At 36.2% G+C, this 14,483-nt stretch overlaps 1 protein-coding gene across 1 annotated transcript in view; it reads right to left on the bottom strand.

Moving 5' to 3' along the window:
• DMD (dystrophin) overlaps positions 1 to 14,254 on the bottom strand; it is a 2,325,391-nt gene extending 2,311,137 nt beyond the window's left edge. The window contains 1 exon segment of the mRNA XM_043994767.1: positions 13,984 to 14,254. Within this exon segment, the coding sequence (XP_043850702.1) occupies positions 13,984 to 14,014 (31 nt within the window). The 5' untranslated portion in view covers positions 14,015 to 14,254.
• Between the last annotated feature and the right edge of the window lie 229 nt (positions 14,255 to 14,483).

Below are 14,483 nucleotides of genomic sequence, written 5' to 3'. Positions count from 1 at the left end.
CCATAGGAAGCCATTGGAGTTTATTGAGTAGGGTGTGATATGGTTGGGACTGCCTAAATATTCATGGATTCAATTATAATTTCTATGTAGATAACTCCCAAATTTTTATATCCTCCCTCATCTCTCTCCTGAAGTGCATTCTCATACTACAAACTGCCTGCTCAGCATCTCTACCTAGATGTCTCATAATCAATAAAAACTCCACACATGCAAAACAAGATTCCCCTGAACCACTCTCAACATACTATTCATCCTATTTAATTTTTTTTTTCTGTTGAGGTAATTTTTCTATACACCCAGTTTTAGAGCCATTAGTCATCCTCAGCACCTCATTGTCTTTTACCTCCCATATTCATTCAGATGCCAAGATGTATCAAAACATTCTTTATCTCCAGTAACATTTTTTCCAATAAGACAATCACTACCTTAGTTCAGGCCCTTTCACCTGGAGTATTATACTACCCTTCTCATTTTTTTCTTCCTGACTAAAAATAAAGAGCGGCATGGTATATTGATAGAATACTGGACTTAGAATCAAGAAGACCTGAGATCAATACTTACTAGCTGTATGATCATGGAAAAACTTCTTACCATCTCTGTGCTGCAGTTCTATCATCTATAAAAGGAGAAATTGGACTCAATGTCCTTTCAGATCTAAATCTATGATCCTATGAAATCACAGGGCTGAATACATCATGTCCTTCCTTAAGAAGCTTTAATAACTTCCTTTTGCCTCTTGGATAGAGGGTATTGCTTGTCATGTTAAACCTTTTAAGAATCTGCTTCTAACCCATCTTTCCAAACATATATCATATAGGACCTCTCACACTCTATATTCTACAGCCCAATTGGCCCACATGTTGTACCTAACACTTAGTATTTCATTTCGTCTTGATGTCTCTGTACAAGTCATGTGCCCTTCTTGGAATTTTCTCCGCCAACAATCCCGTCTTGGAATCTTTATCTTCCTTTGGGATTGAGTTTAAGGTCTACCTTCTGTTCTAGGACATTGCTAATCCTCTCAATTGTTAAGGCTCCCCTGCATTCTTGAAATTACTGTCTGTATACTCTGTATATGCTTTTATCTATTTATCTGTGTACATCCTTCTCTCTTTCTCCCTCCCATAGAATGAAAAGTCCTTCCTTGAAGGGTAGGACTTGTTTTTGTTTTTGTATTCACAACACCTAGCACTGACTTGTACATGGTAGGCACTTAATAAGTTAATATTTGTTGAACTGAATTGAACTGACATATTTGGGGAATGAAGATTCAGATTGCCTTAACATAATTTACATATTCCAGTGTGGAATATACACAGTGGGGTCATTGGAAATAAGCTGGATGAAATTGGAATTAGATCATTGAAAGGCCTAGCCTTGGTCAGCAAGAATTTATTAAGCATCTACTATATGATAAACTCCAGAAGGTGATACAGTGAATAGACTACAGGAACTCAAGTCAGGAAGATCTTAGTACAAACCTGGATTCAGACAATTATTAGTTATGTGACCCTGGACAAGTCACTTTACCCCTATTTGCCTCAGTTCCTCATCGGTAAGATAGGGACACACTGGAGAAGAAAATTGCAGACCACTCTAAGATCTTTGCTAAAAAAACCCCATGGACATGTCTGAACATCTAAACAAAAGCAATAATAAGACAGGCACTTTCTATGTATTGAGGAGAGCTCATCTATTCCAAGGATTCCTGAACAGGTATTCATAGAACCAAAAGGGATTCAAAGATAAATTTCAAGTTGTCTATGAATTTTGTATTTCAATTTGATAGACTTCCTTTATAATCCTATGTATTTTATCAGTTTAAAAACAGTTTTCTTAGAAGAGGCTTATAGGCTCTTGTGTAGACACAAAGACCCCCAACCTAAAGAGGTCCATGGCACACACAAATACAAAAGATTAAGAATCCCTGAATTAATGTTCTCTATTCATAGATGAGGAAACGGAGGCTCAAGAAATTAACTGACTTGCCCAAACCATAGTAATTATTAGTATAACAGGAATTAGAGGCACCCAAGTCTCATGAGTATTAGTGCAGTGCTCTTTCTCTTATGCCACCATCTCTCTTTTACACAATGAGCAATGGTAGTCATTAAAGGTATTTGAGCAGGTAGGTAATTTCTTGATCAAAGGGAATGGCAGTGTCAGCTTACTGTAAAAGGGCTAAGATGCCATTACAAATGAATTAGAGGAAGGGAGGGTCTATAATCAGCCAGTTATGTTGGGAGATGATTTCAATAATATAGGTGACAGATAGCAGGGACCTTTACTAGGGTGGTAGCACTCAGAACGGAAAGGAAAGAACAGATGGGAGAGTCATTCAAGGAGAGAATTGAGAGGAGCAAAGTACAGAGTGTGAGTGTGAGTGTGTGTGTGTGTGTGTGTGTGTGTGTGTGTGTGTGTGTGTGTGTGTGTGCATGTGTGTGTGGTATGGCAGATGGAGGAGATGGGGAAAGGAACAGAAATTGAGGGATGTAGAGGAATGAGTCAAAGATAACTCTAAATTTTCAGGACTGAGTGATTGGGAAAATGCCACTGCCATTTATAAAAAGTAGACAAAACAAAAGGGGGACCAGATCTGGGGGGGGAAGATGAGGCCAATTTTGGACTTGCCTAGTTTAAAATACTTAAGGGATTTCCAGGTGAAGACACCCCAAAGAAAAATGAAAATGGAAGATGGGAGTCTACAGTAGAGGACTAGCTTTTTTGTGAATGGCACTCTGCCCACTTATATAAAATTAACATAAAATACAGTATAAGCCCAGTTCTAGCACACTGGACAGTTTAGAGCTATGGATCTCTAGCCAGGAAGACCTGAATTCAGATGCAGCCTCAGGCACTTACAAGTTGTGTGACCTTATACAAGTCACTTAATCACTGCCTGCCTCAGTTTCTTCAACTATAAAATGGGGATAAAAATAGCACCTAATTTTCATGGTTTTGTAAGGATCAAATGCTGTATTTGTAACAGTACTTAGTACAACGCCTGGCATACAGTAAGCATTGTATAAATACTAGATATTATTATAATTATTAAACATTTATAAAAGCCTTATTTCATGCAAGGTACTAGGGTTACAAGTGGGGCAGCAGGGGGGCAGTGGGTAAAGTGCCAGGCCTGGAGTCAGGAAGACTCATCTTGCTGAGTTTAAATCTGACCTCAGACACTTACTAACTGTGTGACCCTGGGCAAGTCAGTTAACCCTCTTTGCCTTAGTTTCCTGATCAGCAAAATGATCTAGAGAAGAAACTGGCAAACCACTTTATCATCATGGCCAAAAAAAAAAAAATGTGGTCATGAAGAGGTGTAAATGACTGAAAAAGACTGAAAATAACTGAACAATAACACTGGGATTACAAAGACAAGTAATCTAGCATACCTGGATTTAAGGAGTTTACAAATTAAATGGAAAGAAAGGATAATCAGAAAGAAAGGAGAGAGAAAAATAGGGTGGACAGGCATACAACCAACTATTAAACAAGTAAATGAAATAAATGCAAAGGAGAGGTATTCTCTCACATTTTCCTCCATGATGTTCTCTTGATGCTTTCATAGGATCATAGAGAAAAATAAGAAAAGTAGAAAAAAACTAGAAAAGTAAGAAAGACTGCCTACTCTTGTGACTAATTTTCTTATGTCAAGGTTTCGGCATTTGTGGCATAATGGATAGAGTCCAACAGGATTTGATTTGATTGTCTAAGTTTCTAAGCACTATTACAGAGCTATGCAATAATAGCTTATATTCCTCTTTGAAATTATTTACATTTATATAACATAAGTTGCATTTCACATCTCCCTTTTTCATTTGATAAATATATTTTCCCCTATGTTTCCCTATTTCTCACTCCTTTCTCATTGAAGTGAGCAGAAGTAATGTGGGGCTTATAGAAAGAGTATTTAATGATGGGCAGATTTGTGGTTTGGGGGAGGTTAGGAGTGGTAGGGAATATAGAGGCAGACTGAATGGTAACCATTGCCTACAGATATTTTTTTTGTGATAGAGGCTAGGGAATTGCTTAATTACTCATCACATTTATTGATAATAAGAACCTTAGGTTTAGTAGAAATGGACAATAATTTGGGCCAACAATGACTCCTTTCTTTCTTTCTTTCTTTCTTTCTTTCTTTCTTTCTTTCTTTCTTTCTTTCTTTCTTTCTTTCTTTCTTTCTTTCTTTCTTTCTTTCTTTCATCTATCTATCTATCTATCTATCTATCCATCCATCCATCTATCCATCCATCCATCCATCCATCTATCCATCCATCCATCCATTTGTTTGTGTATTTTAGCAGGGCAATGAGAGTTAAGTGACTTGCCCAGGGTCACACAGCTAGTAAGTGTCAAGTGCCTGAGGCCAGATTTGGACTCAGATCCTCTTGAATCCAGGACAGGTGCTATCCACTGTGTCACCTAGCTGCCCCCTCTATTTAAGTTTAACACCCACTGGTAGGGAATTCCTAAATGAGCTAACTCTCCACTATGGGTCAATTTGTTCTCTGAAGCTTGGAGTCTTAGAGTTCTGTCTGGAGAACTGAGATGTTGATCAGCTTGCTGGGGATCACACAAACAGTATCTTTCAGAGGTGTGACTTGAACCCTGTTCTTGATTTTAACTCTAGTTCTCCATTCATTATACCAATGTTGCCTTTCAAAAAAGTTTATCAAAGAAAAAAATGGAGGGGGAAAAAAAGAGGCATCTTGGGGTAATGGCTAGAGATAAGACTTCCTGTTTCTTACACATCCTGGCTGTGGGACTTTGGGTAAGTCACTTAACTTCTCACTGACCCAGGTAACTCTCTCTAAAATGCAGAACATGTACTAATGATCAGCTTTAATACATTGAGTTTCCTCCTTGGGATACATTTGAGTCTTCCTTCTCAAAAAAGCAAAACAAAACAAATAAACAAAAAACCCCAATTAAATGAAGAAAATCCCCAAACAAGAAACGTCACATGTCCCAATCACAACTTACAATTCCTTGGAAAAAACATGTTACGCTATCACAGAAGTACCAAAGGATTTAATGGATCACCCTGGATATGTATGTTTGTTTTTGTTCTGTGGAGAAATTTTAGGGGGTTCATAAACTTGAATGAGAGAAAAATACATCTTTATTTTCACTAATCTTTTGTTTCCTTTTTTAAATTTTATGCTTTTATAAACATTAGGTGGCTAGGTGGCATAGTAAATAAAGACCTGGGTTTGGAGTCAGGAAGACTCATCTTGTTGACTTCAAATCTGGCCTCAGACACTTACTAGCTATGTAACCCTGGACAAGTCACTTAACTTGTTTGCCTCAGTTCCTCACCTGTAAAATGATCTGGAAAAGAAAATGGCAAGCCATTCCAGTATCTTTACCAAGAAAACTCCAAATGGGGTCAGAAAGAGTGGTACAAGACTGTAAACTACTGAACAACATAAGCATTTTTCTCATAATTATATAGTCTTAACAAGATTGCCAAATGTGCCCACTAGATGATTTTTTTTTTTAAAGATAAGAACCCTGACCTAGAATAATAGGATTCAGGTCTGGAATGGACTTTATAGACCACTGAATCCAACCCCTTCATTTTCTTGATGAGGAAAGTGAGCCCCAGAGAGGGTAGATGTCTTGTTCAACTACATGTTTCAACACCATGGATATCCATAATATACTGAATTTTAATAAGACCAGACTGTTCATCATTCCCTTACCCTGTTATACTCTTTATCACATGCCTAAAACAAATTCCCCACACATTTCAGCCTGATGAAATCCTTCCTTCTTTTAAGACTCAGTTCAGATACCACTTCTTTCATAAAAGGTTCCCAGGTTCTCAAACTAAAAGTGACCCTTCTCTCCTGAATTATTCATGTCTCTCTTTTAGATCTCTCCTGTACACTTAGCATAACATTTGTGGGGCAGCTAGGTGGCACAGTGGATAAAGCACCGGCCCTGGATTCAGGAGTACCTGAGTTCAAATCTGGCATCAGACACTTGACACTTACTAGCTGTGTGACCCTGGGCAAGTCACTTAACCCCCCCATTGCCCCACAAAAACCAAAAAAAAAAAAAGCATAGCATTTGCATGAAAGTGATTTACATACAGTTTTCACCCAATTAAATCATAACGTCCATGAGGTAGAGATAGAAAATTGTTTTTAACAACAGCATATCAACATTATCAATAAAGTCTGTTGTGTTCAGTGTAGTCCATTATTCTGCAGATTTTTACTGCTCTCCGTTCCTCCTCTCTGGCCCTTGTCCTGCGGTCCTTCACCTTCTTCCAATACCTGCTTCCCCAAACCCATGAATGTGAGAACTGGTAGAAGACATCAAGACCAGGGGAATAACTTTCCAGATCACTGTGGAGTAGAATCTCCCCGCATGTTGGTACTTCTGGGCAAAAATATACTTTCCCCCCATTATATCTCTGGATAAGTTGTTAAGTTGTTTAGTCAACATACTTTTTTTTTTTTTAGTTTACTATGTACCAGGTACTGTGCTAATTCCTGAGAAATACACAGAAAGGCAAAGACATTCCCTACCTCAAAGGTTCATATATTCTAGGAGAAAACATCCAAGTCATTATGGTCATTCAAGTCATTATACTCACCCAGAGCTTTCTAGTACTCATGCACAATTTTGCTGCTATTTAAGGTAAATTGTCAGTGTGTTTCCTAAGCATTTTGCCCACTTTTGTAGATTTAAGAATAATCAATTTTACTAATGGTTCTCAAGAAATTTTAGACAGTACTCCAATAAGTGCCTATGTTAACTAAAATAGCATGTTAAATAAAATGCACACCTACTTTGTCATATCTATGCACATTCAGTATTCTCTAAAGAATGATTTCTCATATTCTTTAACAACTTCAACCAAGCAATTGAAATTCAGTCTATGATAAATGTTTTACACTGAAGGCTCATTTCATTATACGGTAGTCAGTTGAAATGGGATTTCCGTGGAATGTATTTTTAGGATGTGCAAAGCCCAGGAAAATACTGAATACATTACATAATTTAAATATTTATTAAAGATTTTCTACATAAGGCAACATTTCAGTCAGATCACCCGGGGAATAGCCTTATGAGGGTGGGGTAGGTGGTTGAAGGGAGGGGAGAGCTATTAAAAATAGAAGTCCTTGGCTGTTTCAAAAGTGGTACACTCATTCACAAAGTCCATAAATTAATGACTGAAAAAAACAGATTCAAATGTCCTCATTATCCTTTAGCATGCCCCCCCCCCACGTCCACCCCCCCATCCCAACAAAAACTCTCTTGAGGCTTTGATTTCTGTATAAATGCTGTAGGCAGCACAAATTGTCACATGATTCAAATAAAGCTCCCCAGGGTGCACAGACCTTAGGGGGACAGGGCTCTGATAGCACTTGCAGCATTGCCATAGCCCAGTAGAAAGGGGGTGTGTGTCGCTAATCCTAAGGAATCTCTTGGCTCCTTAGCAGCTGTTCACATGACAACTTATGCCTTGCCCTTCAATCTCAGCCAGATCTCCAGTCCCCAGCTGTCTGCACTGTCCATAAGCCTTTACTTTAGTTAACCTTCAGCATGCCAAAAGCTCTCCTTGGAGTCCCTACCACTTATTTCTGCCTCCCTTAAATCTTTTTTTCAAAATATGCTGAAGGTCTATGATTCTACCCCTTCTATGGAATAGGAGAGGAAGCTGCTTTGCTATGCATTCTGTCTTCCTCTACTTAAAGACATAGGTACTTCTAATGTCACCTTAGTCTTTAAAAAAAAAGACACAAATTCGTCTCCTCTGAAAAGGCTTTGATTATTTTAATACTATAATTCTCGTTTGCATTCCCCACTTCCTTTGTGATTCTCTTCTATCACAGTTTCAGAGGATTGAAATCCACATTTGTAGCAGAGAGCTCATCTGCCCTTTAAGTCAGAGGTGGAGAACTACTGCTGCTGAAAGCTGATAAGGGAGGAGACAAGCTGTGTGTGAATAAAAAAAAAAATGGTGCCAAGAATGAGCAAAAAAGCAACTGATGTTTATGTCCATTTATAGTCTTGATATGGGTCTTGCTTAGTAAAAGCAGCTGGGTAAAGAGAGGGATTTGAAGCAGAGAAGCAGATATGTGAAGGCTTTTAGACTGTCGTCCTTGGATTGGCACAGCCTTGTGCACAGAATGACATCATATGCCTATTATGGGCTCAATAGATAATCATTCATTAAAAAATCAAATTATCCAGCATTAGAGGGCTCAAATGATTAAAAGTTAAAGATAAACTTGGGTAGTTGAATAGCTTTGAGACAAAATATCAAATTATTTTTGCTCACGTGAGTAATAATAGCTGTCAATGTAGGTTTGGGACTCTGATACAGAATTGAAAGCACCAATAATTATGTGGGGATTTTTTGTTTGTTTGTTTGTTTGTTTTGTGGGGCAATGAGGGTTAAGTGACTTGCCCAGGGTCACACAGCTAATAAGTATCAAGTGTCTGAAGCCCGAATTTGAACTCAGGTCCTCCTGAATCCAGGGCTGGTGCTTTGTCCACTGTGCCACCTAGCTGCCCCAGCACCAATAATTATGACAGGTAATTCATAAATAAGAATCCTTCTTAATGGCAAACTCTCAAGGGAACATCCATTGAACAACATAAATGTCCAGGATATTATTAAATAGAATAGAGTTAACTGTGATGATGTGTTTGTAGTTAGTTTGCAACTTCATACATAATGCACAATCAAGGGTGTTTTCCTTTAATGTTGGTGTGGTCAACAAATATATATAAAATGTTCCCTAGACATTTTCACTTCCATTGCTATCATTTGGGTTTAGCTATAATAGTAGTTTACTATGTATTCCTTCTTTCAAGAGGTTAATTAATAAAAGTATCAGGGGGCTTTGACTTTGTTAGTATTTAGTATTGTGAAAAGTAAAAAAAAATGGGATTAATATTTTATAAGAACATAACCCATTATATGATAGGTTCCTCGTTTTACAAATGAAGAAATTGAGGCCCAGAGATGTTGTTGACTTGTCCTATGCCATACAAAAAAGTAAGTATTAGAATCAGGACTTTGCAGTGTCTCTTTTCAAGTGTTTATAGGTATTTTCAATGTATTTTATCATATTTCATTGAGATCCCAAAATGACAAAAAATCTTTCATGTATTTTTTAAAAAGGATAGCATCATCAGGGAGTGGTGAATGCTTATTAGAATGAGAAGGAGGGAGAGTAGAAGAGGCAGCAGAGGGGGAGGGGTGATGATCCCACATCAGACTTTTACTAACACCTGTTCTGCTGAGACTGGATGTTACTGAGAATAACATAGGCCACCACCAGTGGGTGGGGCCCAAGGCATATCATGGAGAAACTGTTTTAAAATAAACATCAAAGACAGAGCTGAAGGGTCCTGCTACCCAATGACTACCATAAGGCATCAAGCCCAGGCCGACTTAGAAGGCATTAAGTCCAAATCTTTGTTTTATAAATGGGGAAATTGAGTCCCATAATAATTCTATAACTTGCCTAGGGTCACCCAGTTATAGAGTGGCAGGCAGGTTGTGGATTTAACCTCAGACCTTTTGATTACTCCTTCTATAATCTTTTTACTTCAACCCCTCAGCCCCACAAGATTATATTAAATCCCTCCAAAAGTTCTCTAATGGAATAATTTTCATGAAATGTCAGGCTAGTACTTGGTTGAGTCCTAAAAAGAAATGTTTCTTCTCTCCCACACTGCAGCCTACGACCTTCACAACGAAATGCTCTAGTATGCACTAGCTGCTTTGATAAGAGAATGCAAGCCTCCAAGGACTTGGAGCAGGTCCTTGTGTAAAAAGAAAACTGTTGCCTCACTCTGAATCCAATCAGAAACCTGAATGTGCTAGGAAAAAAATAAACCAAGGGCATCATTATTCCTTCTCATTGTGTTCTGGCTTCCCTTCAAATTGCATACTCAGTATATCTGAAATAACTGAACCACCTCCATTAACTGAACTCTTTATCACTTCAATCAATGTATATTTTCAGAATGAAAAGCAAAAATAATAAACTCTAATCATCTTAAATTTACCCAACTTTCTAAACAGCATTAAGCTAGTAGAAGGGTAACATTATTATTATTTTAAAGAATCAGTACCAACTTTATTTTAGAATTTGTTTTGTAACTGAACAAAGAGAGACAAAGTGGAAGTTCTATCACTTGCTTTGCCTTTAAGGTCAGACATGGTCATTGGTTAATTTTTTCTTTCTGTATTAAAACAATAAATACTTGACTACCTATGAAATATAGGGAAACACCCTATTTTAAAGAGAAGCCAAAAAGAAAAATCACTAATTAAGGGAAAATTAGAAAATCACAGAATTGGAGAGTTGGAAGAGAGCTTAGAGAACATTTAGATCACGTCATATGTGAAAGGAATGCCAATTAAAATCTTCAGTCTTCAAATATGTATATCTATATTCAAATCTATATCTATCATCACAGCAGACTTTAAATAAAGTATCCTATCTATATTAATCTTCATGGTATAATAAGCTGTTTGGCCCTGGGCAAATCACTTAACCCTTCATTAATGTCCATTTCCTTCACTGTAAAATGGATTTAATAATAACACAGTTGATCAGATGAAATATCTATATACAGTGCTTTGTAAATATTAAAGCACGATATCACAGTATTGATAAAAGCACAGTATTTCTCAATACTCTAGTGTTTAGAGGATCACTTTCAGAATCTGGAAGACCTGTGCTCATTTCCAACCCCTGTCACAAACTAATTCTGTCACTTGGGGTATATAATTAAATTCTCAATATTCTAGGCAACTCTGAAAAACTGCAAATTTCAAAAGACTTTCTGGACTGCATGAGTGGAAGAACTTTCCACCCTAGCAACTCCTTAAAGAAATACCATAAAAATACCAAAGAAATCATAAGTCTAGAACCTTGTCTACACATTTCAGTGTTTGTATTTACCTGTCAAGATATCTATCCTGTATAAGATGATGAGATAAATAGTCAATTAATAAAAGTTTTGATAAATCATCTTAATAAGCTAAAGAAATGTGAAAGAAGGTACAGAGGGAAGGAGGGACCAGAAGATTACTTTGTGTTTCTCCAGTGATAAGACTAAGATAAGAGATTAAAAATAAAACAAAACACATGACTTTCTTAGAGAAAAGAAGATTTCATTCAGTCTCTCTTATTAAAGCTCTACTGTGGAGAAAAACTTCATAGTTTGTCAAACATATGGACAGTGACTTAGAACACAGATTTAAAAGGATTTCAAGTAAGAAAGAGAAGTTTTACTTCATATTTATTTATATTTAATGAATGTGTACTTTAGTATTGTCTAGATCAAAGCTTCTTAAACTATGGGTTACGACCCCATATGGGATCTGGTAACTGAATGTGTGGGTCATGAAAACTTTGGCAGTAAATTATTTGTATACCCATTTTATATACCGATATACCCAAGGTCATATAAAAATTTCTCAGGTGAAAAGGGGTTTTCAATGGAAAAAGTTTAAGAAGCCCTGGCCTAGGTAACAAGTAATGATAAAGCATTAGAATATACTAACCTCTTTCCCCACAAGCACACACTTTAATGAGTAGGTATACTTTAGAAGACAGTTAGGTGGCACAGTGGATATTATGCTGGCCTGAAGTCAGGAAGACTCATTTTCCTGAGTTGAAATCTGGCCTCAGACACTAGCTGTGTCACCATGGGCAAGTCACTTAACCCTGTTTGCCTCAGTTTCCCCATCTGTAAAATGAGCTGGAGAAGAAGGAAATGGCTAACTACTCCAGTATCTTTGCAAAAAAACTCCAAGTAGAGTCACAAAGAATCAGACATGACTGAACAGCAGGAGATACTTTTGAAGTGTGGTGGCTTTTTACTTCTCTTAACACTCATAGTGAGATATGTACCATATATATGTTGTTAATTCCATGAAGTTTTTCTAAACCTATTGTGTGTTTTTCTCTCTTTATATATATGTATGTGCATATGTATATATATACACATACATGTATACATATATATACACTAGATATATAAATAAATATACAAAATAATAAATGTAAAGTATTTTGTAAACTTGAACTCCTATATACATGTTTAAAGTTATTACATGTGTGTAGATAAGTAGAATCTATGGGAGATAATAAGTGTGAAGATCACCTTGCATTCAGTGCTGGTCAGATTATGATTTAGGAAAATTAAATACAAAGGCATTCTATAATAGCAGATTCAACTGGACATCCATTTAACTGAAGGTATAGATCCTTTTATAACCCCTGTAATGTAATGTTCAAAACAAAACAAAACAAAAAAACCTTGCTGTTGCATTCCATCTCTCAACCTATATTCAAAAGATGATCAATGTTGAGATTCAAGGCAGAATCGTTAGTTATAATTATCCTTATTTGATTTGTTTAACTTGTTTGATTAATTCTATGTATCTCCAATGTTGTTATCAACATTAAATGTGCATCCACTAAAGCCTCGAACTGTTGGATAAAATGTTAAGGTACTTTTATTGCCTTTCCTAATGAACATGGTCTTTAACGTTTAAATAGAGTATAAGTACTAATCTCATCAAGAATAAGAATAATATAATATAATGGGCACGTGTGGTACAGTATAAAAGATTAAGCACCATGATATATATATATATATATATATATCATACATATAAACATACATATGTACATATATTATTTAGAATTAATTGAATTCAGAAAAAAATTAAACTGGAACATAACCCTCATTTCCAATAATAATGAAGTGTATACATTTTAAAACCAAGAGCTACCGATATAAAATAGTTAATTCCTTTCCACAAAGTTTTCTCAGCAAAATTTTTCTTCTTTCCCTGAAATTGGTGAACAGTTATTGAAATTACTGGGCTTATTTCCCCTCTCCTAAATACAGTCACAGTCCTTGCATCTATTTTAGAATGGCGATAATCTTAGATCCATAGGAGTTAAGATACAAGAAAAACAGCCACACACATCTCTTAGGTAATTGTGTCAACCCATCTCTTTGGAATAGATTGTCCTCACAATATATCATTTTTACTTGTGTATTGCAATAAAAATTTTAAATGCCTTAGGAGCCATGATTTGCTTCAAAATAAAGATGCTAGAGAGTTGGTCTTGGAATAGAGGCAAACCAAAAGTATCTGAGTGAAAAGAGCTTAGTCATCACAGATATAAAACATGAACAGTATTTTAAATGAACTTTACTACTACACATGGTTAAAACCCCCGAAAGTTTTAAGATGTTCCCTCAATTCAAAAGGCATTGTTTCACACTCTAAGACAATTCATTCTTGAGTATTACACAGAACTGAAAGTAGAAAACAACTTCTTAAAATGAAAAATAGTAAGATATCCTGCACGACTGGAGAAAGAAGGCTGGGTAAATTTTTCCATTATGTCCTAATCCATCTCAACTCATTATATTAATTAGAACATATATAGTTTTGTCCAAGACCCTTTCCTCTCTCTTTTCCAAAAAGTTGATTAGGTCTTGGCATTACCTGGAAATGTGACAGATAACGCTCAGGTATGAACAAATATTTACATATATATTCACATATATATATATATATATAGCAATTAAGATAAGTGAAAACAAAACCAAAATAACTATAGACTTTGATTTATGGGAGCAAAAAAATCTGATGTAAATATTAATACCGAACTACTCCTACTTTTAACACAAAGGAATTTAACACCGTTTCTAAGTACTAAGAATTTCTATCCACAGTGATTGGAAAAAAAGTTTCTTAACTCAGCATGTTTTCCCTTATGTCACTATATTTGTACATCATGCATGAATATTCATTATTGTATATAATACATGAGCATTTATATTGACTAGTTACCTCCTACTTTATTTTCTTTCATAAGCTTCTATTCTTATGTTAGGCATATTTAAAGTTAAATCAAAAACACAAAAATCATAAAACAATAAGAAATATTTTAGTCTATTTATACTTACAACAGTCTTCTACTTCTTCATACCAAATCATTTGGGCAAAAGTAAAATATCAAGGCAACAGTGAATATCTTATTGAAAATGTCCTCAGCTTTATTACTCCAGCAGGTTTTTCAGACTTAGGCCAGTCAATAATAATGAAAAGCCGAAGTAGCTTTCCAAAAAATAAAAATAAAGCCCTCTCTGTTTTCTTTGGAATTTATCTTTGAAGTTAACTGCTTCTAATGTCTGAATGCTGTAAGGGGAGAATGAGTGAGCCTAACTTCCAAAGAGTCAGTCGATGTAGTAACTGATGCCAGGATTCAGTAGAGGTCCCTAGATGTTTCAAATTCCAGGACCTGCGCAGAAGCAGTCAGCTGGGCTTCCCTCAAAACAAGTTGGTTTCCCATAATAGGACTGCCCATGAACTCTACATATAAGGCTGTGCTTCCAGGATGGCATGTACTGTATAATGAATTCAAAAGATGACCAACAGCTTCCTGATTAGCAGCAACCAAGCCAAA

Source organism: Dromiciops gliroides, chromosome 3 (assembly GCF_019393635.1).
Source record: "Dromiciops gliroides isolate mDroGli1 chromosome 3, mDroGli1.pri, whole genome shotgun sequence".
Classification (NCBI taxonomy): domain Eukaryota; kingdom Metazoa; phylum Chordata; class Mammalia; order Microbiotheria; family Microbiotheriidae; genus Dromiciops; species Dromiciops gliroides.
The sequence above is the reverse complement of the archived record's forward strand: the minus strand, read 5'-3'. Positions and strand labels throughout refer to the sequence as shown.